General features: G+C 31.6%; 5 protein-coding genes across 5 annotated transcripts; 4 read left to right on the top strand and 1 right to left on the bottom strand.

The window, feature by feature from the left end:
* Window positions 1-1858: 1858 nt before the first annotated feature.
* Window positions 1859-5224, bottom strand: LOC149093359 (uncharacterized). The gene is made up of 2 exons (XM_089269529.1): window positions 5067-5224; window positions 1859-4003 (listed from the first exon to the last, which is right to left on the bottom strand). The coding sequence occupies exon 2, from the start codon at window positions 3550-3552 to the stop codon at window positions 2683-2685; it is 870 nt and encodes a 289-aa protein (XP_089125655.1). The 5' UTR covers window positions 3553-4003; window positions 5067-5224; the 3' UTR covers window positions 1859-2682.
* Window positions 5225-7467: 2243 nt separating this feature from the next.
* LOC107369523 (calcium channel flower) lies at window positions 7468-9202 on the top strand. The gene has a single exon (XM_015937485.3). It carries the CDS (start codon window positions 8037-8039, stop codon window positions 8496-8498), a length of 462 nt encoding a protein of 153 aa, XP_015792971.1. The 5' UTR covers window positions 7468-8036; the 3' UTR covers window positions 8499-9202.
* Window positions 9203-9966: 764 nt separating this feature from the next.
* Window positions 9967-11570, top strand: LOC107369522 (histidine triad nucleotide binding protein 1). The gene is made up of 4 exons (XM_015937483.3): window positions 9967-10162; window positions 10232-10510; window positions 10571-10785; window positions 10922-11570. Exons 1-4 carry the CDS (start codon window positions 10075-10077, stop codon window positions 11399-11401), a joined length of 1062 nt encoding a protein of 353 aa, XP_015792969.2. The 5' UTR covers window positions 9967-10074; the 3' UTR covers window positions 11402-11570.
* Window positions 11571-12072: 502 nt separating this feature from the next.
* HINT1 (histidine triad nucleotide binding protein 1) lies at window positions 12073-12863 on the top strand. Its single transcript, XM_025162312.2, has 4 exons — window positions 12073-12206; window positions 12290-12394; window positions 12480-12572; window positions 12659-12863. The coding sequence occupies exons 1-4, from the start codon at window positions 12093-12095 to the stop codon at window positions 12734-12736; spliced, it is 390 nt and encodes a 129-aa protein (XP_025018080.1). The 5' UTR covers window positions 12073-12092; the 3' UTR covers window positions 12737-12863.
* Window positions 12864-13200: 337 nt separating this feature from the next.
* Window positions 13201-15820, top strand: LOC107369545 (armadillo repeat-containing protein 10). Its single transcript, XM_015937510.3, has one exon. The coding sequence runs from the start codon at window positions 13907-13909 to the stop codon at window positions 15263-15265; it is 1359 nt and encodes a 452-aa protein (XP_015792996.2). The 5' UTR covers window positions 13201-13906; the 3' UTR covers window positions 15266-15820.
* Window positions 15821-15948: the final 128 nt, after the last annotated feature.

Here is a 15948-nt window from a genome sequence, read left to right as displayed (position 1 = left end):
GAAAAGAAATCAAATGATTATGAAGCAACAGATTTGATCTTGGTTTCATTGTCTTTGTTGCTTCATTATCATCTTAATCAATATCGTAAAATTTTGTAATTAAGGAAAAAATAAGCTTTCTTGTTACCTCCTTCATCTGTGCAGTTTTAAGCGTTACATCCTTTAGTATTATCGTGAGATGGGGGAGTATCAATTCAGGTGGTATATGAAATATCAACCAAGAAAATGGATCAAAATAAAGGTATGAAAGCCGCAATAATTACCTTATGGTCACAGACACCTTAACTTTCGAACAAAGATATGGAATATCACAGGTAATCTTTGATTGTAAAGTTAAAAATCAAAATACAGAGTAGTTAATACTCAGTCACAGCTGTTGAAACATATGATGACCATGTGATTTGTGTTGCCTTTTTCATTTGAAAACTGAGTTTTGGTTTAAAGTTGGTTCTGTCTTCCTATTACCCAACCTTTCTCCTAAAGTCCCACCACAGCTCAAAATCACACCATAGCTCAAGCTCACATAAGCATAAAAGTAGGAAAAGGAAATATTCATCGGATTCGTAGGGAAACTAACAATGAGTGACTTGTGAGTTGATGAAATATTCACCACTTTATCACTGTTAGAGCAACTCTTTCAATATCTGTTTAGAGGCGAATTGAATAAACACGAACTTGATACATTGTATCTCACATCTTCACGAAATCTGATCCGAACTTTTATTCCAATTTTTCATTTTTACTCAGATTATTTCATATTTTCTCACAATCAAGCACCATACTCATTCTGCGTTAAATAGGGATTCAAAGTAATTTACATTTTTAAACGGAAACCATAAAAGGCAGGAGCGAAATATTAATCCAGTTATTCAGTGTCTAAAGCAGCCATTCAATTATCAGAAATTGGAAAATACATTACAATAAACAATTGAACATTACCTTGCTCATTATTCATATCAATGCATGGATTGTTAATTTACAAATCCTTCTGCCCTGTCTAATCAACCATTAAACTACTAATACAAATCATAATATATTTTTTATTGATTTAGGGTCTTCGATATACTTTGAACATTACTACTAGAAGTAGATCTTTCAAGTTGAATGTTTACAAAATTATATAAATTTCATCAACAGAGGTTTATGCGTGTAATAGATGATTTAAAATTTACTTTTAGTCAAATGTTGCCTTGAAAACAATTTGAATAGAGAGGACTGTAATTGTCATCGAAAAGTGAACAAAATTGGATTCTATTCAAGAACTAAACTGGTTACAAAATGACATGTTATTTTTAATTCAGTAAGCTCAAAGACCTTCCTAGTGATGATTCCATTGTTGTAATGGGTAAAATAAATTTCAATAATCATCTATGACGAGCAAAGTCTCCACAATAATATACTTTTATAATCAATTCAATTATCTCTTTTTTAGCATCAAAAAAGGAGACAATTATGAAAACAATAGTAGCTCGAGAATTGAATGAACAATTAATAATTATTTGGAAAGTTATTGTTAAAAATCAATAGACAAAGGTTAATTATTTAGAACAATGATAAAGATGGAAACAAAAGGATTAACATTATTTCAATGAATCCTACATGTATTTCACGAGTTACATTATTAGTCGTAAATTCAAATAAAATGCAGATATGAATACTAAAGGTGAAAGTGAAATCAGAATTTTTAATGGCGATCAATTGGTTAATTCAACTCTGACTATAAACCGATATTCTGGTTTCTGGCTACTAACAATCAGTAAGTAATCAGTAAAACGATCGATCTCAAAATTTTTAGTTATTCAACCTTATTTTAGATCTCGTGCAAAATATTATTGGGATATTGATTTAATCAATTGAATTTCAAGCAATTTTAACAAAATTTATTAAGATTTTAACTCGAGTAAAATGATATTCATAAAGTACATTAAATGGCCTTCCATTAAGGGTTCATCAAATCTTAGTAGAGGTTCTCATTAGTATCAATTTAATATATAATCTTTTTTAGACATTAAAGGGTTTTGCGTGTTATTCCTGATTATCTTATCCGAATGGAGATTAAACAATAATTTGATAAAGATTATAATGTCCAACACATGGTTGAAGTTAAGATTTCATGATACATTTCCATCTTTATCAGTTGTTGATCTCCATTTGTATAAGATAATTGGCAGGAATAACACACAACACCCTTTATCATTAGAGGAAAATAAAACATGATTCAACATGTTGACTTTTATGGAAAAGCTTGGATGAATTTATTAATTCACGAGATCAATGAATAAGTTATAACCCGAGGAAATATTATTCACAGATTTGATAAATTTTTGATGCCCAACTTTCATTAAAAACGTTTTTCTCCATGAGACTTCAAGTTTCACCATTAAGATCCAAGATAAACATCATGTTGTTTTATTTATGCCAAATGAGGATTGCATTTAATGAACATGGTTCGTAAAATGGCGAATGACTGGCTATGGCTGAAAAGTCTGCAATATTGATTCAGGGTTGCAAAATTATTGATGAAAGGGTTGATTGTGTGTGCATTGATAGGCCTCTCTTTGTTTCAAGATGTTCCAAGAAAACGTTATAAGTTAGTGAATTAGGTGCCTTGAATGAATTCACAGTGATTGATTGGGCAGTCTATTAAATAAGTCTTTGTACAAAATGGTACATTTTTCATCGCTAAAGGTTGCCATTGGTTGACGTTGAATTTGTGTTTTGAATGACTCCAAATAAATGGCCAACCAGCGCCATTAGATGTTCCAATTTAGATGAATGTTCGGTCATATTATTATTAATAGTGGAAAAACTCCTCAACAGTCCGTCCTCTGTTTGTGATAAGGAGTTCATTTTTTCTTCCAAGTGACTAATATTGGAACTCAAGGCATTGAGTTGAAACGATATATTATTAACTCGATTGGTTATCCAAGAAATATTTGGTTTACTTGATAAGACTGTAGCTGTAGTTGATACAGATTGATTACTATCGTTTGTCTCGGAATTAACTGGTTTACTCATATTATGACAGGCACTTAAATTGGTTGATAATGTAATGATCAGACTATCATGTTCTTGAGTTTTCTTTTTTAATGCTGACAGCGTTGTTGCCATCCCATGATAATGGTCATTAAATGATCTTAATTGAATTTGAAGGAGTTCTAGACGAGTTTGCATGCTAATAACAACAAATATCAATGCAACAAGAGTTACGAAGCCTCCAAACGCTGAAAATATTTTAATTAAATGGCAAAGTTGATTAGGTCGGTTTACTCTTCTATCATCTCGGTAATAACCATTTCTGTAATTTAAGTTGTGGTCCTTGGCTCGACGTAATTTCTTCTTGAATCGCACCTTTTTCCCCTTTATACCAACATCGTTGAGTCCTTTGCCGCATTGATTTATTAATTCATGAGATGATGACGAGGAAAGTGATGAAGTTGATAATTGATCGAGTAATGTCTCATGAGCATTACGTGACTTATTTATTTCAATCCATTCTTGAAAATCTTTGGCATTTTGGGTTTCTTTGAAACCATCATTTGACGAGGCCATGATGATAATTTGTCAAAGTAAACGAGACAAATTTAAGGATTGAAAGTTAAAGTTGAAAGGAACCTTGAGCAGATGAAGAAGTAAAGCAAATTTTGCAAAACGATGAACGAAACAGCTCTTTTCACATCACAAGAGTGCCGTAAATCAAATATTTGTTGATAATATTCAAATCGTTTTCATTGTTTTCTGGCAGAATCCTGAAGGTAAGTTTAAAGGTAACACAAAAATAAAGATGATAGTAGATATCAATTTTATCTGATTCAGTTTAGGTACCAAGTAAGATGGACGATTGTTAATTGTATCACTTTGTTATTGCGAAGAAAAATTTTTTGATGGCACATGTACGTTATTTATGACTAATTGTATCCAAAAAATATAAAGAGCAGCAACTTCAACACAAAGATGATTCGTGAAAATATATTGTAAGATGATATCGCGATTGATGATTCAACTGGTTAGTAAAGAAATATTGAAGAAAATCAGGTTAAATGTTTATCGGTTGCAGCAGTTAATGAAGATTTTGGTAGATGTTGTTGATAATAATGTTAATAGCAGGATCGAGCAAAAACAATTGGGTTAATTTTAAGGTTTTTATCATTAAACTATCAAAGTATCAACAGTATAAGTTGAAAAGAAAGTTTAAATGGATTTGAGAAAAAAAAATAAATGATCAAATTGTGAAAAAAGAAAAAAGATAACCCAAGTGAATCAAATGAATAGTAACAATTTTATGATTTCACACTAAACCAACACACCAAGGAAAAAATGTTTCAAGTGAGAAAGAGAGAGAAAAGAGAAGATAGAACCCAAAAGATAGGTAATGAATAAGAGATATTTCAATAGTATTGTTTGGTCGTTAGATGTCTCTTAACATGGGTAAAGTAGCATTGAATTGTGAATGGAACTGGTTCGCAATTCAAATGTTGACGACGGAAATGCGATAGAAAGCCTGTTCGACCATTGAAGATATCTTATTATTCCATAGGCTAGCAGCAAAACAGAGGAAGATAGATAGACAGGGGGGATGTAAGTTGCTTTTTTAGAGTGATGATGTTAATACATGGCTGATGATATAACCTTGATTGTTGTTATAGACTACACACACAAGTCTAACACATTGGTCGATTGAGGTGGAGTTCACCACCAATACATAACAAGAATGGATTGAGTGGTTTGGTTAAAGCATTAGTTATTCTGAGAGATAAGTGTCAATAAACAATTTAATGTTGAAAGGATAGAAAGATATATATTTTATAGAAGATGAGAATGTAATTCACTATTGCGCTGATAATAAAGGTTGAGACACATCAAAAGAAGGCAATTGTAGCTGGTGTTAGTTAGTAGTAATTAGGGTAACATGATAATCACAATAAACAAAATGGTGTTGTTGGTGGTGATGTTGAACAAAATGAGAAAAACGTTGATAACAGCAACAGCAACAGCAATAACAACAAACGAATGAAGAATCTCCCTCGCTTTCTCTCTCTCTTTCTTTCTCCAATTTGCTCACTTACTCTTGAATTATCTTCCAGTGTTTCATTTCCAATCCTTTAATATCTTTTTTCAACTGATTGTATCACTGATTGAAATTAACAATGAAAAACAACATTTAATCCATTTCCTTGTTTCCTTGGTGTACGAAAACTCAACAGATGATTGGCAACCAATCAATATGACCACCATTTTGGAGGGAAATTTGTCTTGCTTTTTCCTACTGACACTTTATTATTGACACTTTGCCAATAACCTGACATTTGCGTCTCAACCTAACACTTGCAACTAAATTAATCAAGTTCTAGTTAACTAATCAATCGGAGAAAATTTTTGACCAATTGCAATACAATGAAACATTGAAATAGAGCCACCAAATCAACAACTTAGCATCATTTTACCTTGATTGATGGCAACAATGAAAAATCAACTTACACCTAAAAACCCAATCTGAGTCCACACAACTAGCCACAATTAATCAATCTTATTCAATCAAAGCTAATTAATTTTTCTCCCAACAAATTAAATCACCAGCAAGAACGGAAAATTAAATTTATTAACTGATCCAAATGATAATTATGATCAATCAAATATAATTTACAAGCTTAGTGCTCATTAAACAGAAGAGGAAAAAAAAGATTAAACTGAAAATTTTACTCAATTAATAATGTGATATTTAATCTTGTATTTCATCATGAACCATTGTAATTAACTCAATATTAATCACAATAATCTGAATGCAAATACAAGACCAATCAATCAAATTACAAAATACCAACAACAGAAAGATTGAAAGTAATACAAAATGTTGGTTAAATTACCAGTTTTCGGGTCTCTTATGGTTTCCAAGTTATAACATGATTATCAAAGTAACATTGATTGTAAAGGTTGGACAAGGTTAAGGTCAAGTTACAGTAAATGATTTAATGGCAACAATGAAAATTTGATTGGGAAAATATAATAAAGTCAGAATGATATGAAAATTGTCACGCAAATATTACAATACAATGAAAATTTGCGATTCTCGTGAATCAAAGGCAAATTAAATGATTACATGATTTATGGTGGAAAGAAACTAAATTAAGTTAAACTCTATTTACTTGATCATTACTGTTGCGTGCTTTAAATATTGTACCATTAGTAGATTGTCCAGCAAGAAAATGGATTTAGCCTAGATTGGGTTAACTTGAGACTCTTAAGCAAACCCAACAGATTTGATGATTTTCCTGATGAACAATTTATCATTAAATGTACAGTTGATTGAAAAATAAAGTAAAATTAAGGTTGTTTAAGGTCAATTTTAATTCAACAATCACCATTATGATCAACAATTTGTTTCACTTTTCATCTTAACCAGTTTTTTTTTTGGGTTCGCTTTCATTGTTTAATGTTTTGTGCGATGATTTGTTTGTTGATTTGATTCAATCTTTGAAAGCCTTTTGATTCACTTGATTGTCATCAACTAGACCATGATATCAATTCAGATTATGAAATCTTGAAATGCTGTAAAGTCAACAATCATTTTCTCATCTGTAAACTGTTCAGGTTTAGGTTACCAAGTGATTTATTTTTTTTTTTCATCTTTTTTGTTTCTTCTTCACACTTTTTACTCTTACCTTTGAATCCTTTACTGTTGATTTTTCAGCCTTTTTTGAACCCTTTTTAACCATTTAATTAATAACTTGATCCGTGAACAAATCAAATTTTGCCATTCATTGAATGACAAACAAATTGACAATTTAGCTTCAAGTGAAACTCACAATTTCATTTTCATTGTTTCTGCCATTTTTTGCCTTCTCCTTTTGTCTTTCCTTCCCAACCAATTTAACGATTACTATTAACTTTCACACTTTTAACCATTAAATATGATCATTTGATGAATCAGCTGAAAGAGGATAATCAACAAATAGATCGGTCAATCATTCGTATGATGATGTCAACAAAATTTTCAATGTGACCAGTAAGTTGAGATGATTTGGACCATATGTTGTTTGATTCATTGCTTCAATTGTAACAGTCAAATTTGATTGTTGGTTGCTTCTTCCGAGTATTGATTTGCCTCATTTAAAGGTTAATCTTTTGTCTTGATTTGGCTAACAGTGAAGGAACCTTAATTCAATTTGATCAATTTGGTTCAACAGTCAATTAAAGGTAATGAACAGGTTTCATTGGCAAACTCAACTATTTCTGAGTTGGTTTTTTTTCCTGGTTTTCTGGTTATGTTTATGTTTATGTTTATTTTAAGGCAATAAAGCAAACAAAAAATCACCATTTTATCGACCATAACAATTTAAATCATCCAATGTTATAAATTTTCATGGTTCTTGATAATCACAGAGTAAATCGTTTTTTTGACAACCAGAAAAATTGCAATCATGTTGCTAATGTTGGATGCTATAAGGACTATATTGGTTATATGGTGGAGGTTATGTTAACTTTGGATATTTATTTTGAATAATTAACTGATTGCGGCTATTTGGTTATCCATTTTTAGCTGAAATTATTATTTAATATTAAATATAAATATATTTAAAGAAATATGAAAATAGCGCTTCTATTATGAGTCATGTGCAAATGTATCATTCAACTGTTACTTGAATCCTGACGTGATTGGTTTGTTGCCAATGTTTTTTTTTAAATTTAACAAAGTTTGTTTAAGTTATACAATTTAAATTTTTACTGTTCGATTTAATTGTCTTTCATTTTGTGGTCCATTTTTTTCAATTAAATATATCATCGTTGTTTTAATTTACAATTTACTGTTTATTGTTTTTTTAAATTTTCATCTTACAAGGCTGTTTTGAACTGTGTAGTAAATCTTGCTCATTTCCTTGCTGTCTAGATTTTTCCAAAACATCTGGTCTTAATTCTGAACTCATCTAATCAATCAATTGGTCTTTCAGGTTTCTAAAACTGCCAACTAGCTCAATTCAATTTCAATTTGACTAGTCTTTGCCTTTATCAACTTTATATCAAGTCATTATCCATTCATCATGAACTCTATAGACGAAACTCAAAGACCTGCTGATTGGTGGATCTACTCATGGAAAAGTCAAATTGTTACCGGCCTGTCGTTACTTCAAATTATCTTTGGTATTATCACTTGTCTCAGTATTTTTTCATTCGTTTCATGTGTTCCCGCTGGTATTACATTGATTATTGGAGCTTTCATCGTTCTTGCCATCGAGGCTCCAAGTTTTGTTACATTCATCAGGTTTGCTCAGCCTATTGGAATCTTTTTTGATGACAAACCTTTATGGATCAAGTGTGTTACTTATGCCGGTCTAGCAATTATACCTTGTATTTTCGGCTGTTACTCTGGACCATTCTTTTTCTTTGGGTTCTTCTGTGCTCTAGGAACTGCTGTTGTTTACGGTGCCTTACTCATTGGTCAGAAAGCTAATCGAGATGATATGAGATTCCAAGCTGGTGGATTTTCTCCATCAAATCCATGAATTTACTTTCCCTGGTTAACGTGTTATGCATATATTTATATCAAGTTTTACTAATCAACGTTCTCAATTACAATACCTTTAACAAGTGCTGACACTCCTTTTGTTTTCTTACCATTGAAAGTGATTCAGACATTTTGTTAAGTTGATCAAAATCAACCGTCTGATGTTTCAAGCCTCCTCCCACCCTTTTTCATATTGTGATTATGAATATTGAAAGAGGATAGCACAGTAATTTGTCATTCTATATCCACTTTCATTCCAAGGAATTGGAATTGTTTAACTCAAAAAGCGATTTGCTTTAGCGAAAATTGGGGAAAAAAATTATATTCCAATCATGTATTCATTCGTATTACCCACCCTATTTGATCAACTTTACAAGTGTACTTTACAATACTTTCCAATATCCATTAGCAACATTTACCAAAGTAACTAACCTCAATCATGAAATTATATTTACCTCGCTGTTGATGTTTTTGATCTTTACAATTTTGAATCTTTTTGCCCCAAAAGTGCCTATCAAAATGGATTCGTCACGTTGTCCTTTTTTTTCTTGCCTACAAGTTGTAAATGATTCCAAGCCTGTTGTTGATATTTATCACTCAAACATAGAAATCAAATTTTCTACCGCAATTTTCGCAACTTGGAATCATCTCTACATCAACCTTATCGATAATAAAACCAAGTCAAGATAATTGTCATTTTCACTATTTTCTCTGTTAATTTAATATTTGATACCAGTTCAAGCGACAATGGGAAAAAATAATTTAATGGTTCATGTAACAGACAAGTTTGTCGGAAAAAAAGTCTGTATATCTAAACTTTAAAATTTAATTATGTCTTTTTAAGATTATAAACTTGATCAGTTGTTTCTTTAAATTGTTCTGAAATGAAATGGCATTCCTGTTAAACTGTGGAGCAAAAAACAGCAATTCAATGAAAAGCATAGAAGCTCAAAGTGTCGTTTTTTTGAAGATGCCATTAGTCATACTAGAAAAACGATGGCTTTATCATTAACTTGATACATCTCCTGTTAAATATTAGATTATTATGTAAAATTAGATAGGAGGAAATCACAATTCTCACATTGATCATAATTTTATGATCCAGTTTATGTTTCAGTGTTTTATTCAAAGAAAAACGCTTTCAAAAGAAAGGGAAATTTTGGTAATCACTTTTTGTGGCAACGGTCTAGTTATACATACAAGGCGTAACTAACGAGACTTGTAAATCGGTATCCAATCAAGAGGATCACAAGACATCATGAAAGAAAGATATTAAAGCTAATTCTGGAGAGAGTGCTGGTCAATTTGTTTGTCCACTAATTCAACTAATAAAAAGTACAATAGAAATATCATTGTTAAAATATTATGATTGATATTAAAATTACCAGCCATCCTGTTATCGACTCACTCCCCAGCTCAGCTGGTTAAAGTGTATCACTCCCTCGCAAATTTAATCACAAGTTAACAATCAAACACATAGTAAACACGGTGGAATATCACAAGTTTTATTTAAATTTTAACACATTTTGTTAGTGAAATTTATTATAATTGTTATTTAAAAATAGACATCGATAATGTCTATTGAAATTTTAAATGATTCCTGTTTACTCAGGATATTTCGTGAAATCAATGATAAACAAACTTTGATTATCTGCTCACTAGGTAAGTTTGTTGAACCCTGTGTAAACTGGTGAATGTGCTAATTGTGCTTTTATATTTCTTACCTTACAGTTGATCGAAGATGGCATTCATTAATATTTCCAGATACAGTGCCCGAAAAGAGATTTAATTTAGGGGAAATTAAAGAACCAAAACACTTGAAGCGCATATATGCTCTCGATGACTGGGAAATAGTTGCAGCAGTGACCTATAATGTAAATCCTGACTTTTTGACTGAATATGGCAGAAAGATCAAACAACTTTACATTTCGGATATGGCATTAGACAATTTTAAAAAATATGTAAAATGTCTTCCACGATTAGAACGATTACATCTAGCAAATAGCTCTGGTAAGTTATTCAATCAATAGTTTCCTTTTTAAAAGGTAATTAATCCATTGATTTCTTTAGGTTCGTCAAGTGAGCGTTATGATGGACCTAAACTCGAAAGGCTTGAAATACTTGAAATATGTACAAGAGCTGATGGTTATGAACCGTACAGGGGGTTGAGTTTGATGGATCGATGTCCCTATCTGAAAAGCGCTTACCATTGTATCGACACGGATGAATTTTTCGTTGATACACAAGTTGGAAATTATCACTTAGAGGATTTGGTCATTGAAAATGTAATTATTTGCTCTAAAAGTATAATTTCAACTATCTCAAAACTGATGACGGATAATCTTTGTGTTTTTAATAATAACGTATTAATGTGTGTGTAAAATTTGAGTATTCACGATTAGATTTGTCTTTCTTTCACAGATGTTTTCCTCTGACACAGTTAATTGGCCAACATTGAAAAAGATTTTACGAAAATGTCCTAACTTAAAGCATCTGGCTATAAGACATTTGCACGACACTGATATTGAAGATGAAAATATACCAGAAATGCTGGAATTATTACCGAAAGTGGTTCTGATTGATTTACGAGTGTCTCCTGGTGTTACTGAAATATCTGCTGACTATGTAAATGAATATTGTAAGCTACATAATCGTTCAATATCATTTTATTACACTAAGCAACACGAACTCGACATCAAAGTTGATTGGCCACAATTGTCAAATAAACTTTGTCAGAGCTGCCATGGCTACAGCTTCATGGTGCATTGTTTTCTGAAACCATTCAACGAATTACCTAAAGTAATGGACCCAATCTTCTTATTACCGTTAATTAAAAAGGAGGAATTGAGGCCTGAGGTTATACCAGAAGACGAAGACTTAGGTTTTGGTTTATTCGATTAAGTACCATGAATGAACAATATCTACCATTTTCAACAATTTAGGGAATGTATACAAATTGAATCTACTATTTCATTGTATATTTTGCCATGTTATTTTATATTATTACGTGATGGGACTTGAAAATCAGGACCTACTTCACGGATTAAATTAATGGTATTCAACCAAAAAATTCAATTTTTAAAGTCATTTGGTAAAAGCTTTTGGTGGCAATTTTTTTCGTTATCGTGTCTATGTAATCTCTGTCATTACTTTCATTTCATCACAGCTAAATCGGTGTCGTTTTATGCTCTTTAAACTTTGCAAGCAAATAGAGAAATCGAGAAAATAGAATTAACTGATTTATTAAAATTTGGGTTTTTATAACATTGTGATTAGGTTTGTTTAAAAATAATGAAAAAATTGGTTACCTTAACCGACAGTTTGTTTCAAAGGCATTATAGAGTTTACTGTCGTGCTTGTATTGGTCAATTTAACACGCCTAAGGTGAGTTATATTTTTTACAATATATCTTTTAATAACATTAAGTTAACCTTTATTTATTTACAAACTTACATTAAGGTAAAATAGAGAATTAAATAGATTGTTTAATGTTCATTCTCAGCTGTTGACAACATATTCAAACCCTTCTTTCAAGCAACAACAACCAGTCTTTAAACAGTTGCATTCAACGTTTAGCTTTCATAGGAGAAACATGGGTGATGAAGTTAAAAAGGCTCAAGAAGCCTCACCTAACGATGAGGACACCATTTTTGGCAAAATTTTGAGAAAGGAGATTCCAACTAATTTCATTTACGAGGATGACCAGGTAAGATTTAATTAAAATGTCTGATTTTAAGAATTGAAAAAGAAATAAGTCATCTGTTTTCTCTCTGTTTTTTGCCAACTCAGTGTGTTGCTTTCAATGATATAAATCCATGTGGTCCCAAGCATTTCCTGGTTATTCCAAGAAAGAGAATCATTCAATTGTCCAAAGCAGAAGATGATGATGAACAGGTAAGTCTGATGATTGAATTAATTAGATAAGCAAATTATTGCACATTACTGTTCAATCGACTGACATTTTTTGTTTATTTTCTAGCTGCTTGGGCACTTGATGTTAGTTGCTAGGAAAGTCGCCAAACAAGAGGGGTTGGATAAAGGTTTCCGAATTGTCATCAATGATGGACCTCAAGTAAGTAATTGATTAATTAAATTCTATTGATGTATTAATGATGCAGCAAATTGTATTAACGTTTTTGTCTCTCTTTTTTCTATTAGGGTTGCCAATCTGTTTACCATCTTCACATTCATGTTATCGGTGGACGACAATTGTCATGGCCTCCTGGTTGTAGTTAAAGATCACTACTAATTTTTATCACCTTATTCGTGATACTGGAAGTCCAAGTCTGAATCTTGATTATCTTTTGCTCATAAAATTTGATGAAAAAAACTAATAAATTCATTAAAATTCTTCTATAGTTGATGAATTTTGATTTATTCATATTATTTTGAGTGTCATCCGGTCTATTTATAAGAAATGCTATGTTTAGAAATTAGCTTTAATTTGAGTGTTGACAAAGTCTCGCTACTCGTATTACGCTTGATAAAAATGGTATATTTACCTCGGAAATAACATGGAAATGCAAATCAGAGCATTTCTTGTTATGATTTTTCTCGAGAATCAAAACTTAACAGTTTTCAATTGGCAAAATATTACATTAACAGTATTAATTATTGCTTACAATAATGATTTTATGATTTTTCCTTGTAATTATTGTCATCGGCCAAGCTTGAAAAATGATTGAATAAGAAAAATAAGCAAGGTCGATTATAAATGTTTTTGCTATTCTGCTTATGCGGTGTTGAAATCCTCCACCAGATGAGAGACATTGCTTTGATATTGCGAGATTATTTGAAGTCTGTTTTACTGAAGGTAAACTTATCTTCCTCGTTTAATTGTATTATAAATACATCTTATTAAGTACAAATCTATAATTTTATTCATCATCCTTATTATAATTTTGTATTAACATCTTTTATTGCCAGTGGTCACTATAACAACTTATCTATATCATAGACCTTAATGCTACAATGTTGTTTACTTTGAATTCAAAAAGTGGATAAAAACAAGACGAGCAAAGAGCTTAAATGTGCTTCAATCCGAGGACCATTCTTTCATCTAACCTTGTAATTATCTAATTGGTGACATTCTGATATTTATTTGCTGAAACATATGCCAAAGACCTGTGAACTTCCTATTCATCAAGCCATTATCAATTCCAGAAAATACCAAAACAAAGATACAGTGTATTTGCTGATTATTTGATCTCATCTTCTTCGATTTACTGACATTTCTTGGCTTCCAAGCTTCAATATCATATCTGATCATTTACTGGTTATCTTGAACCACTGTCTTGAGCAACTGTATACTGTTCAATTAAACTCAAATGGTTATCCAATGTCGAAGATATTCTGATGGTCCAACTTTTACCTTATCCTAGTTAATGCAATTACAAAAGATCAAAAATGGATCTACATGATAATGCAAAAAAAGTAGTAGTGTGTTCAGCATTATTCGCTGGATTTGCCTACTTCAGTCTGTCTGTTTTACGAAATGTATTTTCAAATCACAAAAAAACATCAAGCACTGATAAAAACAATCGCAAAGCCAGTCAGAGTGTACAAACAGAAGTTACTGTACCAGTTAAAGAAGACAGAAGATGGTGCAAATTATCGCCGGAAATGTGGGGACCATGGGCTAAAACAATTCAAGACAGAATCAAAGAGCTTAATTTAAAAGCAGCAGCTTCAGGTGTAGTTCTTAGACAAGGAAGAGTTCCTTCAATAACAGCCAATGTTTCAAGTTTAAGCTCTCATAATACACCAAGACATTCCCCGAGAACGCGAAGCCCTACTCGTTTGGCAAATCAAAATAATCTCAGTCAGTCAGTTGACAACTTATCTAAAGATGTAAATTATCTTCCAAATGGATCAGTGGTGGATGGTAACTCTATTCCAACTATTATACCTCCAAATGAAACAGAGATGGCCAATTACAAGAAAATATTGGATACTTTATTCGGACAAAAGAATCCTAATTTGTCTCAACAAGAAGCAAGTGTTCTTGGAATGCTGTTGATGTGCGATGACGATGAATTATTGGTAAAAACACTTTCTGTAATAGCAGATTGTGCTGTATTCACACCAAATATCAACATAATTTGTGATTCCGGCTGTTTAGTCATGCTTTTGCATTTACTCAACACTAACTCTGATCCATCGGTGGTTGCTGCAGCAACTCAAGCAATTGGTAATTTGGCAACTGGAGAACGAGCGCAAGAACTGATGAAACCTTTTATAATTCCTTTGATGAAGAAATTGAAGACTTCATCTCATTTACAATTGACTTGGTCTCTTCTTGCCCTCGCTAATCTAGCTCATAAGGAATCAAATCACACCGACTTTCTCGACCATTTGAATGAACTAATTGCCCTGGTTGAAAAGGGCTGTTCTCGTGTTCAATTACAAGCTCTCAAAATTTTGGTAAATCTATCTTGTAATCAAAACTCTATTGTCTACATATTAGCCTCTAAATGTCCAGGCAATTTTCATAGCTTATTGGAGCCAACGACTGACGAAGAAATTTTGATTCGCTTGTGTTCCTTTATTTGCAATCTAGTGGAAGCTGTTTTCAGGCGAAACATTAGACATCAAAATTTGCCAACAATTAACAAGGTTGCATCTCCAGAAACTCTATATACAGGAATATTTGGTGTCCAATCAATCGAGATTCTGAAAGAAAAACTTACTTCACTTGCCCGGTATCCGAATGAAAATGTTACTTCCTCAGTTCATCGGATTCAAAAGAAGTTGATTGCCCTTTGAATTCAATGTTTTGTCCAGTTTTTCAGCTATTTAAAGTATTAATCGAGATTGTTTTGTAGATTAGTTGAACAAATTAATTTAATTTGCTGTTATATTTTTGAGCTTTTCTTTTTGATATTTGAATGCTGAATTTAATTTCTCTGCAAAATTTACTATTTTCTTTCAATGGTGAACATTGACGAACAAGCTTTCTATTGACTTAAAACAACTATCAAAAAGTATGTGCCAAGGCTCATGGAATATCGTCCGTTCTTCATTTCCCTGAATCTAAATTAATCGAGTATCCTCAAAAGAAAGACATTTATTCTAACTTATGCTAAATTGTACAACCAATGCATTATTGCATAAATTATGAAATTATATCAAATTGTACAATATAAGTGCAAAAATATATAATACTATATCAGCAATTTTGTCCTTCACGAAAGTGGCAGGATTGTGTGTACAGATCAAAACTTGACGTAAATCAATAAAAGTTATTCATTGAGATTTAAAGACAATTTTCATTGAATACCCAGTCATAAATTCATGAATTAAAACCTTAAATTTGAATACAATCTCAATTGACTTCAAGTAACTTTCAAAGAGGTCAAGAGAAACATAAAGCGATGAAAAATCAGATTATTTATATTCTTTCTGATTTTTCGTTTTTAAGAAAAGTTACAATAGCAAGAAAAACATGA

Source organism: Tetranychus urticae, chromosome 3 (assembly GCF_039701765.1).
Source record: "Tetranychus urticae isolate SD_2017Ah chromosome 3, NJAU_TeUrti_SD_1.0, whole genome shotgun sequence".
NCBI classification, from domain to species: Eukaryota; Metazoa; Arthropoda; class Arachnida; order Trombidiformes; family Tetranychidae; genus Tetranychus; species Tetranychus urticae.
This window is presented reverse-complemented; position numbering and strand designations above follow the sequence as displayed.

What these genes read in the sequence shown, in the direction of transcription:
- LOC149093359 (XM_089269529.1), bottom strand. Translation starts at nt 3,552, where the DNA reads ATGGCCTCGTCAAATGATGGTTTCAAAGAAACCCAAAATGCCAAAGAT.
- LOC107369523 (XM_015937485.3), top strand. Translation starts at nt 8,037, where the DNA reads ATGAACTCTATAGACGAAACTCAAAGACCTGCTGATTGGTGGATCTAC.
- LOC107369522 (XM_015937483.3), top strand. Translation starts at nt 10,075, where the DNA reads ATGTCTATTGAAATTTTAAATGATTCCTGTTTACTCAGGATATTTCGT. An exon ending in TTTGATTATCTGCTCACTAG is followed by an intron (nt 10,163 to 10,231) that starts GTAAGTTTGTTG and finishes CTTACCTTACAG; the next exon opens with TTGATCGAAGATGGCATTCA. An exon ending in ACATCTAGCAAATAGCTCTG is followed by an intron (nt 10,511 to 10,570) that starts GTAAGTTATTCA and finishes TGATTTCTTTAG; the next exon opens with GTTCGTCAAGTGAGCGTTAT.
- HINT1 (XM_025162312.2), top strand. Translation starts at nt 12,093, where the DNA reads ATGGGTGATGAAGTTAAAAAGGCTCAAGAAGCCTCACCTAACGATGAG. An exon ending in TCATTTACGAGGATGACCAG is followed by an intron (nt 12,207 to 12,289) that starts GTAAGATTTAAT and finishes TTGCCAACTCAG; the next exon opens with TGTGTTGCTTTCAATGATAT. An exon ending in TCATCAATGATGGACCTCAA is followed by an intron (nt 12,573 to 12,658) that starts GTAAGTAATTGA and finishes TTTTTCTATTAG; the next exon opens with GGTTGCCAATCTGTTTACCA.
- LOC107369545 (XM_015937510.3), top strand. Translation starts at nt 13,907, where the DNA reads ATGGATCTACATGATAATGCAAAAAAAGTAGTAGTGTGTTCAGCATTA.